This window comes from Pelodiscus sinensis, chromosome 22 (genome assembly GCF_052426305.1).
Source record: "Pelodiscus sinensis isolate ZL-2025 chromosome 22, ASM5242630v1, whole genome shotgun sequence".
Lineage (NCBI taxonomy): Eukaryota > Metazoa > Chordata > Testudines > Trionychidae > Pelodiscus > Pelodiscus sinensis.
In genome coordinates this window covers 21,400,538-21,420,132 of record NC_143073.1, presented here as the reverse complement: position 1 = coordinate 21,420,132, position 19,595 = coordinate 21,400,538, and the positions used below count along the sequence as shown (strand labels likewise).

At 51.1% G+C, this 19,595-nt stretch overlaps 1 protein-coding gene across 1 annotated transcript; it reads left to right on the top strand.

Annotated features, from left to right (window-relative positions):
* The first annotated feature begins 1,825 nt into the window (after window positions 1–1,825).
* LOC142819471 (trypsin-3-like) lies at window positions 1,826–13,703 on the top strand. Its single transcript, XM_075906926.2, has 6 exons — window positions 1,826–1,872; window positions 2,791–2,879; window positions 4,991–5,156; window positions 8,392–8,645; window positions 12,441–12,577; window positions 13,147–13,703. Exons 2-6 carry the CDS (start codon window positions 2,834–2,836, stop codon window positions 13,303–13,305), a joined length of 762 nt encoding a protein of 253 aa, XP_075763041.2. The 5' UTR covers window positions 1,826–1,872; window positions 2,791–2,833; the 3' UTR covers window positions 13,306–13,703.
* Window positions 13,704–19,595: the final 5,892 nt, after the last annotated feature.

Sequence of the window (19,595 nt, the reverse complement as noted above, 5' to 3'; positions counted from 1 at the left end):
AACATAGCAGGGCCCTTCTCCTTCAGACGGGGTGTCACCTTGGTCATCGGAAGTCTATTCGATGGGAGGCAGATCTTCCTTTTTTTCCCGCCAGACCACAGGCCGCTTTTCGACAAAACTCTGTAGTGTCGACAGACTGTGTTGCTGTCGGTTCTCACCCCCACCTTCCAGAACAGCAAAAGGTTTGTTTTCTTATATTGACTTCTACTTCTGCTGCTGCTGGAGGTAGCACAGGTATCCCACCCTCCTCGCCGCTTTGTTATATCCTGTGGAGTTGCACAATTGAGGAAGAATCACTGGAGAGACAGAGAGCCTGAGCAGTTGCAAGTGTCCATTTATTTCATAACAAAGAATTAACTAGAACCAGCCCAACCCGGCTGGACTGACCCTTAGTGACCTAACTCAGGTATTATAACAACAAGATCTATATCTACAACCCCAATACACAATAATCTCCTCACATGCACCCTGGAACCTTGGGGGGCAGCGGGTCGTGCAGCAGTTGCTTTTAAAATGGGGAGATGTGCGTCCCCCTCACCTTTCCCTGGCTGTAGAGGTGAGTGCCAGAGGGCAAAGGGACGAGAGGAGCGGAAGGGCATGGAGTATCTCGGGGCAGTGGTGGCATGAGAGTGGGGCTTCAGGAGAAGGTATAGGGAGTGGGGTCTTGAGGGCAGTAGTAGAAAGGTGTGGTGTGGTGGGGGGGGGACTTCACAGAGTCTCAGGAGCATGGGGTGTCATGTGGGGGAACCACGGTGAGAAGAGGTGGTGAGGGGCAGATGTACCAGGGCCAGGAGCGGTGCCAGGGTGGGGCATGGATGTCTTCCCCCTACTTTTCGGGAACTTACAACACCACTGTCTCCACGCTGAAACAGGAAGTGCCCAGGTTCCTTCCAGACTCATGTCCGTGTCCAAATTCTGTGGCTGCTGCCAGAGGATCATTTTTGCCTTTGGCCAGAGGCAGGTCCACAATTCGGCAACTGTAGTGCTCTGAAAAGCTGTATCTAGGCAATTGTTTCTCAACCTTTGTTTATAAAGTTCCCATTTGAAAAAAAAAAAAAAAAGATAAGTTCCCTCAGTACCTACTGTTGTCAGGATAGTGATAGACCATCTTGTTAGTCTTTAAAGTGCTACATTGTCCTGCATTTTACTGTTGTCAAACACACACAATTTTTTTCTACCCTTCAACACATTTGTTGAAACAACTTAATCGTAGACTGGTGGAGTTACATCTGGCTGCAGATGGAGGTGCAGAGTCAGGCGGTCCCCGACGTGCCTTCACACCCCCCCAGACTTCTCTCGAGTACCCCTAAGGGTATTCGTATCACTGGAGAGGGGGTCAGGTGTGGGTTATGGGCTGTATGACCTAGCGCTTGGGAATTCGACTGGGCAACCATCCCAGAAATCAGAGTCCGAGGCAGCCCCAGGGTAAACCCAGCGCCGAATATCAGGAAGCAGGGCCTGTTTACCCGCAGTTGAGGGCACCCACAGTCGGGTCAGGTCAGGACACCAGGAAGAGAGGAGGAAAGACACATTCCGGAGCAGGGCGGGAGGTGCAGGGAGGCAGGTTTGGCCACTGCAGTTCCGAGAAGGTGCCGTTCCAAGGGCTTCCTGCCGGTTTCCCAACAGGGTAAAGGCTGGCTCCCTCCCCCACTCCCCGGCACCAGCCGATAGCAGCCAGGTGTCTGGGGGTGGAGGGAGGCTCCTAGGGGCTAAAACATTGGTCATCTGCTTAGATCCAGTCATGACAGTGACTCACAGGGACGGCCCGTTTCTCAGGATATAAAGTGGCCCATTCTGGAGGCTTCTCAGCTTTTTCCAAGTCATAACCGCTGGGGACTTGTCTGCACACGAGGGCTCTGCCAGGAGCTACAGGTAAAGCGGGGCCAGTCCGGCCCCCATCGTCAGCATATGTGGCTGGCGGCGGGGGCATGTCGATGGGTGCACAGGAGGTTCCTGCGGCTTCGGGAGTGGTGCAGAGAGGAGGTCCAGGATATCCCACTGTTACTGAGAAGATCATGGGGAGGCATCTCGCTGGTACGGGAGTGATTACGGGCTGCTAGAGCATCACCCCATTTTCGGGGGACTGCTGTTATTGGGGGTGGGGTGCAATGAGGTGCTCAGGAAGGACGGACGGTTTGGCAGTTTAGCGGCTCACCTGGTACTAGGGAGACATGGCTTCTAATCACTGGGCTGCCGCTACCTCCCTGTTGGACATCGGCCAAGTCACGTAGCTGCTCTGTTCCCAGCAGTGCAATGGGGACCGTAGCCCTGCCCAGCCTCACAAACGGTTGTGGGATAAGCACAGCACATGATCTGGGGTGCTGCCGTGATGGGAGCCACCTGGCACCGGAGAGCTATTCATTTCTCTGTTGTAGAGCTGCTGGGGGAAGTGGGGGCTCTGTTACTGTGGCAACGCATGAGAAGGGGAACTAGGAGGAGAGGGGTGGGCTCAGGCCAGCTCATGGAGATCTTCGCCGGCTGGCTTAAGATTTCATCCCTCCCCCCACAACAGATCAGATCTTTCCATTGAACGTGCCCCTGGGGGAGCCTCCGAGTGAAAGTGGACGATGGAGCTGAGTTGGGGGAGACTGGCCCCCCTTGACACCACATGATCCCAGTGTGTTTATCCATGAGGGGCTCTGCTATCGCCCTACGGTACAGGCAGGGTAGCTGCGGGGCAGGGAAACAGCTTGCTCACGCCTGACTCCTTAGCGAGCACTTTACCTGAGGGTCACCCGTCCCCCTCAAGACACCCCCGGCCAACGATTCCCTGTCGCTCTCTCCCTGCAGTAAACCAGCGACGTCGCCGACTGTTCCCATCACCACGGCCGCCATGCAGCTCCTGATCCTCGCCGTGCTGGTCGCCGGGGCAGCAGCAGGTAGGGAAGAGCCTGGCGAGAAGCCACCGTTGGGAGGTGGGGGAGGGTTCTGCAGTTTCGACACAGGCCCTACAGGGTCCAGAGTGACTTAGACAAATTGGAGGATTGGGCCACAAGAAATCTGATGAGGTTAAACAAGGACAAGTGCAGAGTCTTGCACTTGGTACAGAAGAATCCCAAGCATAGTTACAAGCTGGAGACCAACCACTTAAGGAGTAGTTCTGCAGAAAAGGACCTGAGGGTTACAGTGGATGAGAAGCTGGATATGAGTCAATAGGGGGCCCTTGTAGCCAAGAAGGCTAATGGCATATTAAGTTGCATTAAGAGGAGCATTGCCAGCATTCCCCTTTATTCAGCTCTGGGGAGGCCACATCTGGAGTATTGTGTCCAGTTCGGGGCCCCCCACTACAAAAAGGGTGTGGACGCAATGGAGAGGGTCCAGCGGAGAGGGGGCTGGAGCATATGACTTATGCGGAAAGGCTGAGGGACTTGGGTCTGTTTAGTCTGCAGAAGCGAAGAGTGAGGGGGGATTTGATAGCAGCCTTCAACTTCCTGAAGGGAGGTTCCAAAGAGGATGGAGAGAGGCTGTTCTCAATAGTGACAGATGGCAGAACAAGGAGCAATGGTCTCAAGTTGTGGTGGGAGAGGTCCAGGTTGGATATTAGGAAAAACTATTTTACTAGTAGGGTGGTGAAGCACTGGAATGGGTTACCTAGGGAAGTAGTGGAGTCTCCATCCCTAGAGGTGTTTACGTCTCAGCTTGACAAAGCCCTGGCTGGGTTGAATTATTCGTGATCGGTCCTGCCTAGAGCAGGAGGCTGGACTTGATGACTTTCTGAGGTCTCTTCCAGTTCTATGATTCTATGAGTGTCTTAGACGTGGCATAAGAGAAGTTGCTTCTCAGGAAGCGCAGAGTTCCAGGAAGTGTCTAAATCGGTTCCACTGGTTGCGAAAGGGGATTAACATAGACAGGCCTCCTCGCTGATGAGCCTCCATTGCTTGTGGGGCCGGCCGGCAGCCCTGATTTCACAAGGGGTTTTCATCCCGCGTCAGGACAGAAGGGAATAATTTTGAAATTTCCCACAAACTGGAATGTTTTTGGGGGAGAAAAATCTGCTTCTCTGAGACGTCAAATGTCTTTACATGCAAAGCTTTTGTAAAAACATACAGAGCAGAGCGCCATTTCGAATAGGACGCTAATTCTTTTAAGAAAAAAAATCATGTGTATAAAACTATTTTAAAAAAATCAAAATGGCTTTTTTCCAATAATGTCAGATGACACATCCCATGACTCACCAGGCACCACTAGATAAGGAGAAGCCAGTGCATCATGGGAGTCCCGGGCTTTGAGGCATCCTGGGAGCTGTAGTTTGATTGTGGAGCCCGGCCCACAGAGGTTGATTTGTTTGGATCTGATAAAAGAAGTCACCTGGCTACCAGCTCATTTCCAGACACTTTCAGCTTCAGCCAAATGGCATTTTCCAATAGGAAGAAAAAAGTTTCAATTATTTGTATTGTGGCAAAGCCGAGAAACGCCACTCGGTGACCGACTCTGGGCACTGCTGAGCCTGAGCTAACGGTGATTTCCAGAGACCGATCATTTGATCAGCTCTGGAGGCTTTTTCTTGGGAACAGCAAAAGGCGCTTTCCTGACTCTAGGGCCGCAGTTCCCAATCACTGGTCTACAGAGCGGTGGAGGGCCATGAACCCCTGCCAGGCCACACTCCCAGCTGCTAATGAGCCCCGCCCACCGGGGAGCTCCATTCCCTATAAGGTGCGCGCCTCTGTGCCCGCTAACAATTCTCCTCCCTCCCTCCCCCGGCGAGTGGCGCTGCAGACTGCCCTGTGTGCTGTGGCTGCAGCCGGGCCGTGGTGAGGCTGTCCCTGCCGGGGGAGCCTCACCAGGGCCTTGGTTCCAGCTCCGATGGCAGCCACGTGGCCTGGATGATGGAGCTGCATGGTGGGCGGCTGCCCCGTGTCCTTTCTGCTGCAGAGCTGAGCAGCTCACAGAAGTTCATGGCCCTTCTGCCACCAGTCAATTCATTCGGCCGTGGCTGATGCTCACCCTGGCCCCTGGCCGGCTGCTGGCTGACATGAACCTCTCTCCACAGCATCCTTACAGGGAGTGGAACGCATAGTCTTTGGTGGGAAGCCCTGCATCCCCGGCTCCCGGCCCTACCAAGTGGCTCTCATGAAGGACGGCCACATCCACTGTGGCGGGAGCCTGGTAGAGAAGAAGTGGGTGATGACTGCCGCGCACTGCAACAAAGACCTCGGGTACGTTGGCATGGAGGTGGGGGGAGGAAGGAGGAGGCCACGTCCCCAGTTCTTATCTTCTCCTTGGGGTCCCCCCGTCTGTGCCCACGTCTCCCACTGCCCCTCCGAAATCTCAGCCTAACCCTCCCGTTTTTCCAGCCCTCGCACCATTTTGTGGCTCTTCTCTGCATCCTTAGATGTGGCTGCCCAGCCCGGAGGCGGCAGGCCCGTATGGCTCCCCCAATGGTATGGACAGAAGGAAACTCGCCCCCACGCTTGTCAGCATCAGTCCTTGGAGCATCCCCCTGGTTCTTCAAAATACAGCACTATTCCGACTGGCCCCTTCTTAGTCTCCTCTTTTCTAAGCTAAAAAGTCCCAGTCTCTTAATCTCTCTTCATATGGGATCCCTTCCAACCCCCTCATTATTTGTTTCCCTTTTCTCAACCTTTTCCAATGCCAATAGATCTTTTTGCGATGAGGGGAGCACGTCTGTACGCACTAATCAAGATGTGGGCGTACTATGGTTTTATACAGAGGCAATAAGACATTTTCTGTCTTATTCTCTATCCCCCTTTTCAATTATTCCTAACATTCTGTTTACTTTTTTGACTGCCGCTGCACACTGAGTGGATGTTTTCAGAGAACTATCCACAAGGATTTCAAGATCTCTCTCTTGAGTAGTTGTAGCCAAATCAGTCCCCATCATATTGTACGTGTAGTTGGGCTTATTTTTTTCCAAAGTGAATCGCTTTACATTGATCAACATTTAATTTCATTTGCTGTTTAGTTGCCCTTATGTGTGCACAGATACCTTTTGGTCTCTGGGGTTACGGACATTCTCCATGTAGCTCTATTTCAAAGGTGTTTGCTCCTGGGGTAACATCCCACAAGGCAGTTTACTTCCCGTCTGGCCAGCACCTTGTGTAAGGGCAGTTTTTTCAAGAGCCTTATGCAGCCGGGTAGTTCATGTAAGCCTAGGGACGGAATTCCTGATTTGGGGTGAAAACGGCTGCTTTGGTAATGACAAAATGCCCCACAAATTCAGGATGTACTCAGCCGTGTGGGCTGGTTTGCCTGAGGATGGGGTTGCACATCACTGTGGGTTCCTCTCTGGGCTTCTCTCTCCACTCCATGGAGAGCTTCTCCCTGTCTGCCCCCGCACTCCGCATCCGCCTGCTCTTCTCTGGCAGCAGCATGGGAGGGCTTCTTGCTGCCAGACTGGGGCCAGAGAGGAGCTCCCAGCCTCGGCAGCTCTGCTCCGACCTGCAAGAAGGCCCCAAGCAGCATGTGGGAGGAGGAGGAAGGAAGCCCCGAGCCCAGGCCACCAGGAGAAGGGGGTGGACACCAGACTCCCAGAAGAAGCTGCGTAAATGGAGGTTGGGTGCTTAGTTGTATACAGCCCCATCTTTCATAAACTGATCCTGGATCCTTTGCCCCTGGGTTTTGGCTTGGAGGGACCAGATGTCCCAGCAATATTGGGATCATCCCAATATAGAAGGTCTGCCCTCTGTATGCAACCCTACCCCCGCCTGAAAAACATGACCTGGCCTTTCACACTGTCCTCGGCTCCCCCTACTCATGAGACCCACTAAATATGGTTCGTTTTACTTTTGACTCATCCAGTGCACTATGGTCGCTCATCCCAAGTTACACCTCCGTGTGGTAGCACTGAGAATGGCAAAGAGCAAATCTGGGTTAAAGAATTTCTACTAATCCGAATGTCAGGGGAGAAAAGTTTATTTTGGTTGTTGCAAAAATGTTTGCAAAATAAACTAATAGGGCCCTCATAAAGAAATAGGATCAGATGCAAATTGTAGCATGTTTGAAAAGGTTGACAAGAGATATTGAAATTTTTAAACATAAGATTAGTATGTTTTCATTTATTATTATTATCAGGGCTCAACAAACTATTGAATCTACTCGCCCGTGGCGAGTAGATTACAACCTGGAGTCCCGTTTACCGGCGGTGCGTGCATGCGCAGTGCGGGGCTGGCGAGCGGCTTTCGTCACCATTTGTCAAGCCCTGATCATTAATTCTCATAGACTCATAGACTCATAGACTTTAACGCCAGAAGGGACCATTATGATCATATAGTCTGACCCCCTGCACAGTGCAGGCCACAGAATCTCACCCACCCCTCCTACAATAATCCTCTCACCTATGTCTCAGATATTGAAGCCTTCAAATACTTTGAAGGCCCCAAGATGCAGAGAATCCTACAGCTGTGATCTGTGCCCCATGCTACCGAGGAAGACAAAAAACCTCCTGGGTCTCTGCCAATCTACCCTGGAGGAAAATTCCTTCCCAACACCAAATATGGCGATCAGCTAAACCCTGAGCATGTGGGCAAAACTCACCATCCAGACACCCAGAAAGTTCCCTATAGTAACTCCTATCATCCCTCCATTGACCTATTTCCCACTGATAATGAATGGTCAATTAGTTACCAAGATCATGTTCTCAAACCATCCCCTTATCATAGAACTGGAAGAGACGTCAGAAGGTCATCAAGTCCAGTCCCCTGCTCTACGCAGGACCAATCCCATCTAAATCAACCCGGCCAGGGCTTTCTCAAACCGGGATTTAAACACCTCTAGGGATGGAGACTCCACTATTATTATTATTATTATTATTATTATTATTATACAAGTATGATAATGCCTGTTTAGTGTCACTCAGGATGTATCTACACTGCACCCTTAACTGGAACTACACAACTTACATAGCTTATTTCGAGGTTATTTCAGCCGGGTAAAACCGGGCAGAAGAAGCAGCCGTGTCAGCAACAGTGGCTAAGAATGTGAGGAAGGGGAATCGTCAGACCGGGGAACAACTAACGAACTATATTGCGTAGGTGTGGCAGGAGAACAAAGCAGTTTATGTCCAGCCATTGGGTCTAAAAATAACTGAACCAACTATGCAGTGCACAATACCATGGAAATGGAGGATACATGCATAGGGTGAAACTTGTTTATAAAGTAACCAATACTTGTATTTTTGTGTCTGTGGCCTGCCCCATACACGCCCTTCCCCATGGCTCTGCTCAGTTCTGTGAAGGCGAAGTGTGTGCCAAGAAAAAACCAAGATCAGATGTGTCTGGAGTCAAAGTGAGCCGTACGGGACCCAAGCTGGCGAGGTCTCAGAGGCCGCCTCTGCCCCAGGAAATCCACTGGTGGCCCAACACTACTTGCTTGTGTGCCACGAACTTTGACTCGCCTCCCCTTGATCTCCTCCTTTGCCCTGTCTCCACGCAGGTCAGTGCGGGTGCATCTGGGGGATTATAATCTGAAGACGAACGAAGGCACAGAACAGATTCGAGGAGTTAAAAATGTCATCGTGCACCCGGGGTATAATAGCCGCCTTCAGGACAACGACTTCATGCTCCTGGAGTTGGATGAACCAGCTCAACTCAATAGCAACGTGAGCACAATCAGCCTGGCAACCCAGTGTCTTGCGCCTGGAACAAGGTGCACCGTGTCAGGATGGGGCACCGTCACGACCCCCGAAAGTAAGCGGCTCTGGGGCATAGAAGGGAGGGATTGAGGTTGGGCTCAGCGTCGGGAAGGGGGTTGATGATTGTTAGGGAGACCTTGCTAACGGGTTGTCAACAGTCTTTGGCTTCTCACACGGGACATTTTTCAACTTGAAACAATTATTGCTGCAAAATGCAGCTTCGACAACACCAACATCTGGGGAGATCTCACAAGAATATAAGAACATAAGAACGGCCAGACAGGGTCAGACCAAAGGTCCATCTAGCCCAGTGTCCTGTCTGCCGACAGTGGCCAATGCCAGATGCCTCAGAGGGAGGGGTCACCCCAGGTAATCCTCACATGATCCCTCCCCTGTCACCCACCTCCAGAGAAACAGAGGCCAGGGACACCATTCCTACCCATGCTGGCTAATAGCCAGAGCTTGACAAATTGCTGAATCTACTCGCCCGTGGCAAGGAGATTTTAGTTGGTCGTGCTACGAGCCCCATTCACCAGCGCTTTGTGCGTGCACAGTGCCAGTCTTGCGTACGCGCAGCGCATGGCTGGCAAGTGGCTCTGGCTGGTGTTTGCTTGCCCTACTAATAACCCTTGAGGGACCTAACCTCCATGAATCTATCTAGCTCTTTTTTGAACCCTGTGAAAGTTCTAGCCTTCACCGCATCCTATGGCAAGAAGCTCCACAGGTTGAGTGTGCACTGAGTCCAGAAAAACTTCCTTTTGTTTGTTTTAAACCTGAGGCCTATTAATTTTATTTCATGACCCCTAGTTCTTATATTGTGGGAATAAGTAAATAACTTATCCTTATTCAAATTGTTTCCATACCAGTCATGATTGTATAGACCTCTATCAAATCACCCTTTTAATCTCCTCTTTTCTAAGATAAAAAGTCCCAGTCTTTTAATCTCTCTTCATATGGGACCCGCTCCAAACCCCTCATCATTTCTGTTGCTCTTTTCTGAACCTTTTCCAAAGACAATAGATCTTTTTTGCGAAGAGGTGAGCATGTCTCTAAGCAGTATTCAAGATGCGGGCTTACTATGGTTTTATACAGAGGCAATAAGATATTTTCTGTCTTATTCTCTGTCCCTTTTTTCATTATTATTAACATTCTGTTTACTTTTTTGACTGCCTCTGCAGACTGAGTGGATGTTTTCAGAGAACTATCCACAAGGATTCCAAGATCTCTCTCTTGAGTAGTTGTAGCTAAGTGAGTCCCCATCATAGTGTACGTGTAGTTGGGATTATTTTTTCCAAAGTGCATCGCTTTACATTGATCAACATTTAATTTCATTTGCTGTTTTATTGCCTAATCACTTAGTTTGGTGAGATCTTTTTGAAGCTCTTCACAGTCTGCTTTGATCTTAACTATCTTGGGCAGTTTAGCATCATCTGTAAATTTTGCTGCTTCACTATTTACCCCTTTCTCTAGAGTTATACATAACTTGAATAGGATTGGTCCCAGGACGAATGGGGGGACGCCCACTAGTTACCTCTCTCTGCTCAGAAAACTGACCATTTATTCTCACCCTTTGTTTCCTGTCTGTTAACCAGTTATCAGTCCATGAAGGGACCTTCCCGCTTATCTCATGACAACTCACTTTGCTTACAACCTTTGGTGAGGGACCTTCTCAAAAGCTTCTGGAAATCTAAGTACATTACATCCACTGGATTCCGCTTGTCCACCTGTTTGTTGACCCCGTCAAAGACCTCTAGCCGATTAGTAAGGCATGATTTCCCTTTACAGAAACCATGTTGACTTTCCCTCAACAAATTACGTTCATCTATGTACCCGACATTTTTAATCTTTACTAGGGTTTCAACTAATTTACCCGGTACTGACGTTAGACTTACCGGTCTCTAATTGCCAGGATCATCTCTAGAGCCCTTTTTAAATATAGGCGTCACTTTAACTATCTTCCAGTCATTAGGCAGGGAAGCTGATTTAAATGATAAGTTACAAACCACAGTTAACAGTTCAGCAGTTTCCCATTTGAGTTCTTTTAGAACTCTTGGGTGAATGCCATCTGGCCCCGGGGAGTTATACTGTTTATTTTATCCAGAATAGCCTTTCCCCTTGTAGGTTCCAGAACCAGCTGCTCCAAGAAGCAGTCATTTAAGGTATCAAGAAATTGTACCTCTGCATCCCGTCCTGAGGTGACGTGGACCCAGTCAATATGGGGTTAGATTAAATCCCCCACTATTAGAGAGTTTTTTATTTCGATAGCCTCTGTAATCTCCCTCAGCATTTCATAGCCACTGTCACTGTCCTGCTCAGATGGTCTATAATATATCCCTTCCTTTATATTTTTAGTACTGGAGCATGGAATTACTACTCATGGGCTATGTCTACACTGGCGCGATCCTGTGCCAGAGCTATGCAAATGAGGTTAAGCGTGGAATATCGCTGAGCCTCGTTTGCATATCTAATGAGCCACCATTGTTGCAGAAGAGGCTCTTGTGCAAGAAGGAGCTGTCTACACTGCCCATTCTTGTGCAAGAAAAACCCTCTTGCGCAATGCTGCTACAGTGATTATTTTCAGGAATATCGTCAATGTGCAAGTGGATTTTCTTGTGCAAGAAGGGGCAGTGATGACAGCTCCTTTTTGCGCAAGAACCTCTTCCACAAAATGGCGGCTCATTAGATATGCAAATGAGGCTCAGCAATATTCCACACTTAGCCTCATTTGCATAGCTCTGGAGCACGATCTCGCTGGTGTAGACATAGCCCTAGAGATTCTATGGACCATCGAAGGTCCTTTAAGATTCTTACTTCATTTGATTCTACATTTTCTTTCACATATAGTGCCACTCCCCTCCCCCCAAGCACGACCTGTTCAATCCTTCCGATATATTTTGTATTCCGGTATGACTGTATATCTCATTTGTTTCAGAAAAAAATCACACACACACACACACACACACACACACACACACACACACACACACACACACACTTTGCATTTTGAAAGCATGGAGACACAATGGCATTTTTTTCTATTCGATACATTTTCTTTGTAAATTTCCTTTCCTTTTGATTTCAAAGCACTTTTAAAACATTATGAAGTCTCATGTTACCTGTAACTTAAAAGCCCACTACTTTGGGTTTAACCCACAGAAACTCATGACACTGTGTATTTTTGGAAGTCTCTAACGTGCCACAGGACTTCTCGTTGGCTTTAAAATGTCACAGACATGCTTCCAGTCACAAGGAAAACTAAAATATCGCAACATTTGGTATCTAAAAATAACAACTCTTTTGACCTGAAATGAGGGTTTTTTCTGGGTTTTCTGTTAGTCAAATATCTCCTGTTTTAGAAAAGGAATATGGGCAGATCCCAGCTGGGTCAATGGACCAGAGCTCCACTGGAGTCAACTGGACAGATCCCAGCTGGAGTTAATGGGCCAGAGCTCCACTGGAGTCAATGGGACAGATCCCAAGAGGAACCAATGCAGAATAGCTCCATTGAGGTCAATGGGGCAGATCCCAGCTGGGGTCAATGGGCTTTAGCTCCTCTGGGGTCAACAGAGCCAGATCCTAGCTGGGGTTAATGGGCCGTAGCTCCATTGGGGTCATTGGGCCAGATAGTAGCTGGGGTTAATGGGCTGTAGCTCCAGTGGAGTCAATGGGCCAGATACCAGCTGGGGTTAATGGGCCGTAGCATCAGTGGGGTAGTGGGACCAGATCCTGAGCTGGGCTCAAGCAGACATCGTTCTATTGGGGTCAGTGGATCTATGCCAGTTGAGGGCCTTACACTAAATTTAAGTCTCTTGCACCCTCCTCACAAGCGTGTTTTCCTGTCATTGCCCAGAGACCTTCCCCGATGAATTACAGTGCGCAGATATCTACAGCATCAGCGAGGACAGCTGCAAGGAGCGTTACAGGGGCTTGATCACAGAGAACATGCTCTGCGCCGGCGTGGAAGAGGGCGGGAGAAGCTCATGCCAGGTAAGGGGCAACCTTGGAGATTGGGGCAGGTGCCGGGTGTCGGCGCTCACAGGGCTCGGTACTGTCCTATTCCCGGCGACCTCCAAATCCTTCCAGGCTGCTGCTGAGGGGCAGTCGCCAGCCCTCCCACTTGCCCCCTGGAAGAGCAGCCAGTCTGCTCCCCAGCTGCACCAAGGCCTAAATGCTCCAGCCACTTCTTTGGCCTGCCCTGACCCCCAGCACTGGTGGAGAAAACTGGGTTCGCCCAAACCCATTTCTGCTCTTTACACCCTTCCTCTCTGTATGTCCCTGCTGCCCCATGTGGTATGTCTGTCTGGCTGTCGCCCTCTGCTGGAGGGGATGGGCCTGTTGTGTGTCTCTGTGTGTGTATGGGTCTGAGTGTCTGTGTCACCCCCCGCTAGAGGGGATGGGAGTTCTGTGTGTGTGTGTGTGTGTGTGTGTGTGTGTGTGTGTGTGTGTGTGTGTGTGTGTTTGTCTACTACCCCCTTCTGGAGGGGCCGGGCCCTGCTCGCTGTGCACACGCGATTGGGTGTCCCTGTGTTTGCTGATACCTCCGTGTTTCTTTGCAGGGTGATTCCGGAGGCCCACTGGTCTGCGAGGGGATGCTGCAGGGCGTGGTCTCCTGGGGAACACCTATTTGTGCCCAGCGGGGACTGCCTGGGGTCTACGCCAATGTCTGCAAAGCCGTCCAGTGGGTGAGGGACACCATAAGGGACAGGCCCACCTAATGGGACTGAGGATTCACAGCACATCATGCCTGCCACAGTAACCCACCAACCCCCTCCTCTTGTCCCCGCCATGCCTCTCCTCACCTCACCACAGCACCGGGGGGATACTGAGTGGAGTGTGGAGAGATTGCTCGGGCAGCACTGTGCTGGGGGTATCGCAGAGTGGCCAATCCAAAGCAGCCAGCAGTTACAACACAGACCTGACACAATCCAGCAACTGGATGAAAAATGTGCAAGTGGCATAAAAAACCCAAATCAGCCTGGAGATTGTGAGATTGGTTTAGAAAACACAAGATCAGCTTGAAATTCTCTCAACTGGTTTCCCAAAACCATAAAAGCCCTGAATCAGCCTGGAGTGAACAGGAGCAGTTCAGAAATCCAAAGGCCAATTTGAAAAATCAAGAGATTTGCTTTAGAATCTCGGGATTGGCCGGACAACCACAAAACCTCTGTACTCACCACAAGATCCACCTGACGACTGTGAGGTGGGTTTCCAGATGAAGAGAGTGGATTAAACATTTGGTCCTGGTCTACACTAGGACCTTATTTTGAAATATCTGCCCCCATGGTCGAATTCCTAAGTGCTGCGCCCACACTAAGACCCCTGAGGGTGGCTAATGTAGGCATTCGAACTTGCAAATGAATCCCAAGATTTAAATACCCCGGGCTTCTTTTGCATGTTCTGGGGCATCGCCATTTTTAAATGCCCCGTAGTTCAAACTACCTGCCCGTGGCTACAGGCGGCATGGAGTAGGTAGTTCAAATTAAAGCTCCTAATTCGAACTACCGTTATTCCTCATGAGGCTCCCATTCCATGAGAAAAACACACTTTTTGTGGGAGAGAGGGAGGGCGGATAGAGGGAGGGAAGGGGAGAAGGTGAAGGAGGGGAGAAGGAGCTCCATTGTGAATGGGTGTGAAAAGCTGACATGTTTAACCTCCAACATAGCAAGAATGCAAAAAAAAAAAAAAAAAGGTTTTACTCAATGTGAAACGTTGCAGGTCTACAATAAAAGTATTTTATTCCTATAACCCTGCCTCCTTTGGCTTCATAAAATGTTTTGCAAAGGAGAAGAACCCATGCTTCAGGGCAGCGTTGGCATTTTGAATCCTTAAGTTTTGGTTTTGATGTTTCATGAGGGTGTGAAACCTAGTCTAAGAGCAGAGGAAAAACTTTCCAACTCTAAGCTGCAGTGGGGGAGATCTATGTTGGAAAAACAATTTCCCTAGGAGGATGGGGAAGCTCTGGGATGGGTTCCCTGGCAGCAGCAGGCAGGCATTGCTGGGTGTAGGCTTTCTTTGTGAATGGGGAGCATTAGGACGCAAACGCACCTGTCACCTATACTCCCCCAAGTAAGCTGCCTGAGGTGATCTGGGGCGGAGTGTTGTTGCCCCCGCCGGACTTGCCCTCCCGGTGCTCTGGGGCTGGAGAGACTGGGCCAGGCTGGGCGGTGCTGCACACCCTGACTCCTCCCTGCCCCGGTGCTCCAAGGCTGGGCTGTGGTTGGTCGGCCATGTGACTTGGAGCACCTTCCACCGGGGCTGGGGAGGCTGCGGCGAGCGCGCACCCACTCCCCTCCCTTGCCTGTGGTTGGAAAGGGGGAGCACATACACCGTGCACTGCCCTGCCTCGCAGGGGCGGGGAAGGGCGGGGCCTAGCAGAAGGGGCGGAGATGGGGGCGGGGCTTCCTCCCCCAGCCCTACCTTCACCGACCACCCACGAAGCCCAGCTCCGGCCTCTCTCCTTGGGGAATCGGGGAAATCAGCCTCAGCCTTGCCTTGGCCGACCAGATCACGGGGGAGGGAGGCTCGGGCAGTGTGAAACTCCTGCCTTCCCTTGGCCGGCCAGAGCACGCTTCCTTGGGGAACTATGGGAGGATGCGTTTGCACCCTTCCCACCGTCTGTGTACGCACCTGATACATCAAACATCCATCATTGGGTTCCTTTGTCTTTCTCAAGGCTTTTCCCCACAAACGCAGAAGTGGGGGCCTGAAAAAGTACCCAAAACCTTATCTTTCCAGGCTTTGGAATAAAGCTTCTGAAGATCAGCTGGAGGGTGCCGCATGGCACTTATCTACCTCCCCTGGCATCTTCCTGGCCAGAAAAGGTCACTGCAGGTCCCGTGGTCCAACAACCTATCCCTGTGTCCCATGCTGGCAGCCCTTTGGCCCTGGCTGCTTTGCAGGTTTCAGTCACATTCCTGAGGAGGTGAGTATTGGCCCCTAGAGCTTCATTGTCTCCTTGCTAATTAGCACAGCCATTGGCTGAGCATTCCTGCCCATTGCTCTGGCCACTGTGACAGACCAGGCTGAGTCTGGGCACGGCTGAGGGCATCCGCTCAGGGCAAATTGCTCAAACTCAGGGCTTCTTTCAGCCCCAGACTTGAGACCTTTCCAAATAGGCCATAAACCAGACCCACAGACCTTCAGCTTCCGATCTGGCCAGCCAGAAGCCTCACGAGCAAAACCCCTCAGACACCTCAGCTTTCCCTGTGCCCCAATCAGCCCCGGGCCTGCACACAGGTGAGAGGTTACAGAACCCAATCTCACCAACTCCAAACGGGTTCTTCCAGTCCCAAGAAACCAGCCACAGTTCCCAGGTCAATTTACACTCTGGATCTTACCCACAAGATCACACTGGGCCAGTCATTTAGAATCCAAACTCCAAAGGGACATTAATAAAAGAAAGAAAAAGCGGAGAGTAAGGTTGTTAATGCGAACACTTGTCATACATCGATCACCGAGTACGTGCTGCGGGCGGTTAGCAAAGACAGTACAAACTGCTCGCTTAACAGTCCTTAGTGTCAGCCTCCGAGGGCCCTTCGATGCTCCTTGTGTCTCCCAACTGGAGCTGGTCCCATCCAAGCAGTCCCATGCAAGCTGGTTTGCATTTTTCCAGATGCAGGTCTCGGGTCACTGTTCATGAGGCAGTGCTACTTAGCACAGCCATTTACTGAATAAGCACGCTTCACAGTAGACAGTCCACGCCCACTTAGTCCCTCCAGACAGAAACATTTTAACACACAAGAAGAGAGTCCGTTCCTTAACTTCACATACAACCATCACAGAAGTACACAAGTATCATACATAGAATCCACAGAGTACAAGCTTTCAGTAGACCCCTTACACGGGCCCCTTTGCACAACATTTGGGCCCAACACCCCTTCGTGATTACAGCAACACCCTTGCTCAAAGTTAAAGAAATTAAATTGATCTACGCCAGCTTTGGCAATGGTCTGAAATCCAATTCACACTGGTACAATGTATGAATCCTTATTCCCCATAATATAGGCATCTTGGCCCTTAGCCATGAAAACAAAATGGAGTCATGCCTCGGTTTCCCTTTTCCACATAGCACAACAATCCTGGGATGCCCCTTCTCAGGTGAGATGCTCCAAACTCAATTAAAGGTATTAACAGTGAAATGTCAGTATCACCAGGTTTTTTACATACTGTGTGTCCTTGGGTAAATTTCTTAACAGTTTCCAGGGCCCTTGCACAAAATCATTGTGAAAGTAGAAAGAATTATATTGTAAGAGAAAGATGAATTATACTGTGTGACGGGGACGCTCCGGCTCCCCGCTCCAAGGCCGCACCCTTCCTTTCCCTCTGAGGTGCCGTGGCTCCGATGCTGCTGCACTTGCAGCCGGGTGGCATTTGGCCGGATGCCAGAGGCTCCACGCCGAATGGGGGAGGAGCGGAGCCGACGGGGAAGAGCGGGGAGGAGGCTCGACCACAGCTTCCCAGCAAGGGCAGGCCCACCCTGATGGCGCCGGAGATTGGAGGCAGCACGGCCCCATCCCTCCGACATCAGCTACGATGCCGGCAGGACGGCTCAAAGGAGACTGCCGGCGGAAGGAGAGAGGAGCGCGGGAAGGCTCCCGCAGAGGGAGGGAGAGGCTGGAGCAGAGAGACCCCGGTTCCTTAGCCGCAAGAGATAGGAAGGGACCCAGGGTGCGGCCGCGGAGGGCCTGTGGGTTGGTGCATTGCGGGGACCGAACCCCCACCAACCGAACCGTGGGAGGAACTCTTCCCCCCCGGGTCTTAGGGCCCTGGATCAGGGCTTGGAGTGGGGATGGGCCCAAGCCTCCCTACCCCCGATCGGTCGTGACACCAGCCAAGGCCAAGAAAGTACGTGTACCATGGAAAAAGGGTACTCAGTGTTGGAGGGAGCGCTGGGAAGGGCGTTGCACCCGAAAAGTGCTGGGCATGGCCCCTCCTTGCATGGAGGGCGGGTGGTGCTGAGCTGCTGTGGGCAGCCCGGGACGTGGACACCTGGTCACATACTGTAATAATAGAATAGACTCAAGGAAACTGTTTGTCCCCGAACTGGAAAGAGAAGATTGTGTTAATGTTGTTTGTAGGTATGCAGGATGGATCAGAGTGGAGCCAGGTGTGTCTGGGATATCAGGAAAAGGAACATTAGGTGTTAGGCAGAAAGTAATTGAGATAACCAGGGAGATATGGACAGGAGATTGCTGAGACTTGATATGGAAATGAAGTTACCTGACTAGTCTCATGAGAATCATGTGAGTTTTGCCCCCTTTTGAAATCCTGTTAATTTTGCTTTCTTTTGTCTGTTTAAATCAAGGGGTTTGAGCCTTTTAAGGTGCTCACATTTTCTGGGCATATTAGCAGAAAATAAAGTGGCTTTGCTAATAAACAGCGTGGTCTGACAAAATTGTGAGTCCTGAGTCTGACTTTGATACCATGCACATTGCACATTGTGACGTTGTACAGTGGTTACAACGGTTGACATCAGCAATGGGAATAAACCCATGGCAAGTGTACCCTGACAATGTTGGGCTGTTTGATTTAAAAAGCTGTAGCCTTCCTGGGCAAACACGAGTCTTGCCCCTCCCCATTGCCCAGAATGCTCAACTTTAGAATTCCCTATCCCAAAGACAAAGGGCTGGCTGGTGTATCTCCCTTGCTCACAGTGGCTGAGGAATTTCCTTGCTCCCTCCAGCTAATCGCGTAATACCCAGTCCTGACACTAATCTGGCCCCCTGATGCTTTCAATCTAGTTTTCCATCTAGTTTTCCAAGTGGGCCACTGCCTCAGAGACAGGGCCTAGGTGAACTAGCCTGGTAGACTTACAGATTCCTTGTCCTTTCACATAATCAACCTGGAACCATTCCTGTTTCAGCAACACACGCTCCCCAGCATGCGGGTAAAACACAGTCACTTGGTCCCCAGAGGGTTGTTTCATCTCCCTGGCTGCTTCCACCCCACCTGAAACACCCTCCGATACCTCTGCAACTTACCCTTGTCTACACAGGATCTTTCTAACTCCAAGTCACCTTCACCCCCTTCAGGCACAGCAAACTGCTGGCCAACCTCACCATAAGGATCCTCTTCCTTATGGCCTTCTGCATGCAAAAGCTCACCTTTCCCTGGCCCTGCAGTAGCCTCTCCCTGCTGAGCCACCACCAACTCCTCCTGAGTTCCCTTAACCTTCTGAACAGGCAGGTCTCCACACAGCCCCCCTACAGGAAAACACACAGACTCATCTGGGGAAGATCAGAGACATCTCCCTCCCCCTCGCAGCTTTCTAGACTGCTACACTCGTCCATACTGTCTGTAGGTACCGCACTTACCACACCCTGCTGCTCCCCAGGTGTCCTGGCCAGGGCAGTACCCTGATCACACAGAGTCACTCTCCTCCCTCCCAGCAACACACCAGCAACAGGCGACACACAAGCACCAGACTGGTCTGATCCCTGGGATCCTAACATGATGCTGACTGGACCCACCCCAGTCGCAGCATCACTCTCCCAGCAGACACAAACCGAGGGGCCTCCCCTTTCTGGGCTTCAGCTGTCCCCAGAGCTGAATGTGGGCCCACAGCTCTCTCCTCAGCCATTCCAGGCTGACGGGCACCTCCTGCAGACAGAGAGCTGGGAAGAAACCCTTCCCTTCAGGCCTGCTGCCCCTCCCAGCAGCCACACTGCCAGGGTCCACACACTGAGCTCCCTCAAACAAATCACCTTCAGCTTGTGCAGTTTTACAAACCTCCCCAGCAGGGCCGGCCCGAGCCATTTTGGCACCCCGGGCCCAGGCACGCGGCACCACCCCCTGGGCAGAAGTCACACGCGCAGGCCTGCCCCTGGGGCGCGGGCAGCCTATGTCTGCACTGGCGGGTTATTGCGCAAGAATATCTCCTGCACAAGCCAACATCCACACTGGCCAGAACCGCATCGTACGAACGCTGAGCTCTTGCACAAGAAAGCGTCCACAGTGGCGGGAAGTCCTTGCGCAAGAACGTGTCTCCCAAAAAAATTCGGCCATG

Bases quoted from the DNA above. Each gene is read 5' to 3' on its own strand.
- LOC142819471 (XM_075906926.2), top strand. From the start codon at position 2,834: ATGCAGCTCCTGATCCTCGCCGTGCTGGTCGCCGGGGCAGCAGCAG. The intron at 2,880-4,990 runs GTAGGGAAGAGC...CTCTCTCCACAG, and splicing joins GGTCGCCGGGGCAGCAGCAG to CATCCTTACAGGGAGTGGAA. The intron at 8,646-12,440 runs GTAAGCGGCTCT...GTCATTGCCCAG, and splicing joins CACCGTCACGACCCCCGAAA to AGACCTTCCCCGATGAATTA.